The sequence below is a fragment of the Trachymyrmex septentrionalis genome, unplaced genomic scaffold (genome assembly GCF_001594115.1).
Source record: "Trachymyrmex septentrionalis isolate Tsep2-gDNA-1 unplaced genomic scaffold, Tsep1.0 scaffold20, whole genome shotgun sequence".
Classification (NCBI taxonomy): Eukaryota; Metazoa; Arthropoda; class Insecta; order Hymenoptera; family Formicidae; genus Trachymyrmex; species Trachymyrmex septentrionalis.
The window spans coordinates 1,505,918-1,511,170 of NW_017305180.1; the positions used below are offsets into that span (position 1 = coordinate 1,505,918).

General features: G+C 32.2%; 1 protein-coding gene across 1 annotated transcript in view; it reads left to right on the top strand.

The window, feature by feature from the left end:
- The window catches only part of LOC108747652 (paired mesoderm homeobox protein 2A-like), a 21,637-nt gene that overhangs the window by 9,673 nt on the left and 6,711 nt on the right, over nucleotides 1–5,253 (top strand). Inside the window, exon 3 of the mRNA XM_018485250.1 lies at nucleotides 5,133–5,194. Within this exon, the coding sequence (XP_018340752.1) occupies nucleotides 5,133–5,194 (62 nt within the window). The remainder of the gene's footprint in view (nucleotides 1–5,132; nucleotides 5,195–5,253) is intronic.

Genomic DNA, 5,253 nt, shown 5'->3' on the forward strand with positions numbered 1-5,253 from the left:
GAGAGAGAGAGAGAGAGAGAGAGAGAGAGAGAGAATCTAAAAATTGCGAAGTATTCCCTTTATAATACATTTTTAGTATATTTACTAATTGTAAGTTTAGCAATGCTGATCATTCTTTTCTCATCTCTTTAAGCAAACTACATTAAATTTGGCATTTATGGAATAACGCAAAACGAATATAATGCTGTTATATTCGATAATCGAGCGTGATTATAGCGTAAAATGCGACAGTATGGCATATCTTAAGAAGAGATAAAACGCGCTGGATCGTATTACCTTGCAACAACAGAGACTAGTTCTAACGGATATCGGAATTCTAGTTGGCAGCGTTAGATAGGGGCGCATAACTAAGTCAGCGTGCTATTGATAGTCGAGATTCTCTCGACGCGCGTGTGTTACACCGCGTAGAAATATCCCGTCTCTCGTCGTTGGCGCGGCTGACATCGATAAAAATATCCGAAAGATGATTGAATTTGTAACACTATCCGTTGCATTATGCAGCGACTATAACTTGATCGTCGCGCGCAAGATCGGCTGCTCGTTCGCGGTACCGAAAACGGCGAAAAGAGTATTATCTCTATGGAAGTGACACTTTCGATGGATATGACGTAGAATATTGAGAAGAATATTGAGATGTGATTGCAATATCGATATCAATATCACAAACACAAATTTTGAAATCTTTATGAAAAATTATTAATTACTGTCATCGTAATGTGTATAACACTCTATCACTGATTTTGTTTATTCCGTATTTCTTTACAAATTTTTTTTAATTGCTTCCAAACTTCAATGTAATGTATATATTCGGCATTTATGCTATTTTCTATTATTCACATTTTTATTCATTATCTTATTTTAATTTAACAGTTTTAATAACTTATTAATTAGTTTTATAAGTTCTTTGTTTTTCTATGCTTCGTTGATCTTTTTGAAATTAATATCTCGTTGATTATTTTAAAATATACTTTATTAGCAATCATTAAAATTGTATTAGACGTATTAAATAACTTGATTTGAAAAGAATATATATGTATATATATATATAAAGATGAATAGGAACTAAATAGAGTATTACTATATCAACAACAACCCTTACCCTTTACCCGTATTCTGAGGGATGCGCTTGGATTAGCACTAATATTTTATTGATAGTATTAATGTCCTATATGCAATATTGATAAATCACCTCTGCGCACGGACCATACATGCAATACTATACTAAAATGATATCTTCCGTCGAGATTATTACTCGCACTGTTGAAAACAATTTTTAAACGAAGATGCGTCAAAAAAAACGTGTTACTCGTTTTGACACTCGTTGATAACAGTTTTGCTCGTTCTAGTTGGAAGCGAATATTGAAACGAATTTGACAGAAACGATCGCGATATTCGAAACCACTTCACTAGAGATACTTGTATCCATGTGATGAGACAATTAGTATCCTGTTATAGATTCAATTCTTTTGATCACTGTTCAAACTTCAAAAAATATGTAACAATAATTACGTCTCACACTCATTCTTTAGAATAGATTGTAATTGTTCATTCAATCCTTTTATCGTCGTTTCGTAATCACATTAAATTTGTGCAGATTCATTCTTCTATTCAAGAAGAATACAAGAATAGGAACTCTAATAATACGATTTTCTGATCTTCTCAGATTTTTAATATAATATAAAAAAAGGAAAGAGGGAAAGAGATTAAATTATTTTATATATTATATATTTTTCAAAATATTATTAAATTATAATTATTAGATATAATGTGAAAAGATGAATACCTCCAATTTTCTTCTTTTATTTCTCAGAATCATATCATTTTTGTTTGATGGAGTTGTATGCATTAGTTTTAACAACGTCTACTCAATTTTAATAAAATATGCATAATATTAAGTATTTTTTTTTTAGATCGCATATGTGAGAAACACAATCAATACTAGAAATTTAAAATGCCTATTACGGTCGAAGTTGGATCTTCATTGCTTTAAATAATTCAATTTTGAATTACTAATATACATTATACACTGTATATGTACTATATATGTACTATAAACAATACTATTGTAGTCTTTTCAAACTGCGCGCCGAATTGTTTTTCCTTATTGTACCGATTATTGCAAAGAATATTACTAAGGCCTCGGTGGTCTAATGGTTTAGGACGCTCATACAAGAGATCCGGATTCAAGTTCCGACCGAGATAATATTTTTCGCAATAAATTTATTAACAGTTTCAACATATTAACATTTTTATAATATGATGCTCGATGGTAGCATCAAATTATTAAAATCGTTTATCAATTTATTTCGCGATTAATAGAATAGTTTTAATTGCGTTTATAAGTCTGGAAAAACAATTCGGTGCGTAGTTTGAAAAGACTACAATATAGTATATACGTACAATATAGTATATAGTATAAGTACATATATAGTGTACATTAGTAATTCAAGATTGAATTATTTAAAGCAATGAAGATCCAGCTTTGACTGTAATAGGCATTTTAAATTTCTAGTAATAAAATATGCATTTGCTTCTTAAAGAAATTATTCGTCTCTTTCAAATGATCACTCCACGTTTTATTCTGGTCGCGTGATATATAAGGTTTCTCAAGACCGATGATCTTCTCAGCTCATCTATCTTCGAAGAAGCAGTCGTGAGTCATTCAGCGATTGAATTATACCTGTGGGTCCTGCTCCACGTTTCCATCTTCCATACCGCTTATCGGCAATGAACGTAGCGCGAGATTAATCAGCGCTGACCCATATCTCCTCCCGATTGGACCGATGCCACACAATACAAACTGCACACGAAGGGACGAGTTTCTGATTAGCCGGACATTTGTTCTTGTCGATTTAAGGCTCGTTAATACAACAAATGCAATCATACAACTGCAAGTGATTCTAACATAGAGAAGCGGAGTATCTCTTAAAAACATATAATAATATGATATAAAAGTTGAAAGCGTATGATTTTTATATACAAGAAAAAAGTTTCAAGTTATATATTTCAAATATAATTATTTAAAATTACTTTATATATATATAGAAAAATAACGTAGGATATTATATCTATTATTATATTTTAGTAATATAATACATATATACCTACAACCCCTATATTATTATATTTTAATTTTGAAAACATCTCTTATTTTATTTATTCTAAACATTTTACATGTATCACCATCGTATTACAATTGCGATGAGCTTTATGTGACTGATACTTAATGTATTTTGTGATACTTTTATCGTTACACTGCATGTCTCATTGACTACTCTGGCCGTCGCGTGGCGGCACGTTTCGCTATTCTGAGTCACATGTCATCCAGTATGAATTACAATTCCATTAACGTAGTAGAGCAGCGGAGCTGTGCATAATACGTACCAAAGCTGATCTCTCTCTCTCTCTCTCTCTCTCTCTCCCTTCTCTCTCTCTCTCTCTCTCTCTCTCCCTCTCTCTAAATTGGGATGTCAAGTGCGCAGATGTAAAATTGCGAAGGGAGCGAGGCGGCAATAGCGTTCCGATATGGGACAGGCGATTGAAGTTGTGTTTTTCGCCACTAACGAGATTAATATTCAGCGAGCATGTATCGATGCGCAAAATGGGTGAAAAACATAGTTTTTGAAAAGATCAACTGCGGTGTTTTGTACTGGGTGAATGACATTTGCCGATAGCATTAATTAACGGGCATCCGTGAAAAAGTAGTTAAAATTCTATTAAAGAAAAGTCCACTAAAAATTAAAACCAAAAGAGTAAAGCTAAAAGAGTATTTTTAATATTCCAAAAAGGGAGATTTTTTGATAATTAAAAATATATTAATATTATTTGATATATATGAGATAAATATATATTGGAGAATTTTTTTATAGAGGTAGTGTTTTATGAATAGTTAATTATTGAAATTAATATAATAATATATCATTTTATATATTCAAAAAACGTATAAAAAAGAATATTAACATAGTACAGAATTCTAGCTATTACAGGTGCAAATAGTTTTACTGAATATAACTCATGATGTTACTAAGTTTTTAATTAATCAATAATTTATTTTCATTTTATAGTATATATATATTAATGCTACATATAAAATAATTAATTGTAACAAGATTATTGTGTATATGATACACAAATAGAATGGGAAATTATTTAACATTGTAAATTAAGGGATAAATTAAAATCTTATTATTAGAAAAAGAATAAATGCTTTATTTTCTAACCAATTCTTTAGAGAAACTCAGTTCTTAGAATTAAAGATAATAATTAAAACAGGGTTTTTTTAGAGGTAATATCAAAATATAACTATATTAACTGTAAATAAAGAATATACGATTCAAAACAGACGTAATACAATATTTAACGTAGAAAAAACGACTACACTAGTTTTCATAAAAATATTTAATCTATATAATATTATATATATATAAGACTAGAATCAATATATAAACTATAAACTATATAAACTTTAATCAAGATATAACTTACATCGTTCAATTGATTGATACTTGAACTTTGACGTGTTATCTAAAGTGAGCGTTCGAGAGACGAAGTTAAAAGTCGAACAGAGCAATCTCGAAGCCTCGGAAGTTATACGATGCGCAGTCGAAAAATCAACGTAAATTTTCTTCCGTCCCTTGGTGGGATATGCCGCTGTCAAGTAAAACAAGACGTTCCCCGGTGTCTTGCGGGAATGAAGGACAGAGACAAGTACACTTACGATTAAGGGTTTGTTCTGGAAGGGACGAGAAAGTCCGGGAGTCAGGCGTAAAAGTTGAAGAAGAAGAAAACGGGAAAGGGAGAGAAATCGAATGATAGAAAGAGAAGAATGTAAGAGGAGGAACGAATGCTAGCAACAAGAGAGAATCTTAAAAAAGATAGAAAAAGATGTGAAATCTAAGGAGTACAGGTAAAAACGAGACAGGAAAGAAGTCGGCTTTAAGAGAGATGGGAAAAGGGAAGAAGAAAGGGATGCCCACCTTAAGATAGTCAGGAAAAAAGAGAAAGAGAGAGGTATAAAAGAAAAATGAATACTTAGAATGAGAAGCGACTGTAAGAGAAAGAAGTCTAAGAGATAGCAATAGGGAGAGAAAGAGAGAATGAGACAGGAAAGATGAACAAAGGGGAGGGTGTAGGGCTGGGAACGAGAGACGATTCCGGGAGTCGAGGGGTTGCTGCAGTTGGTGGTACGGAGGGATGTATGTGCGTGTGCGTGTGCGTGTGAGTGTGCGTGCGTGCGTGCGCGCGCGCGCGCGC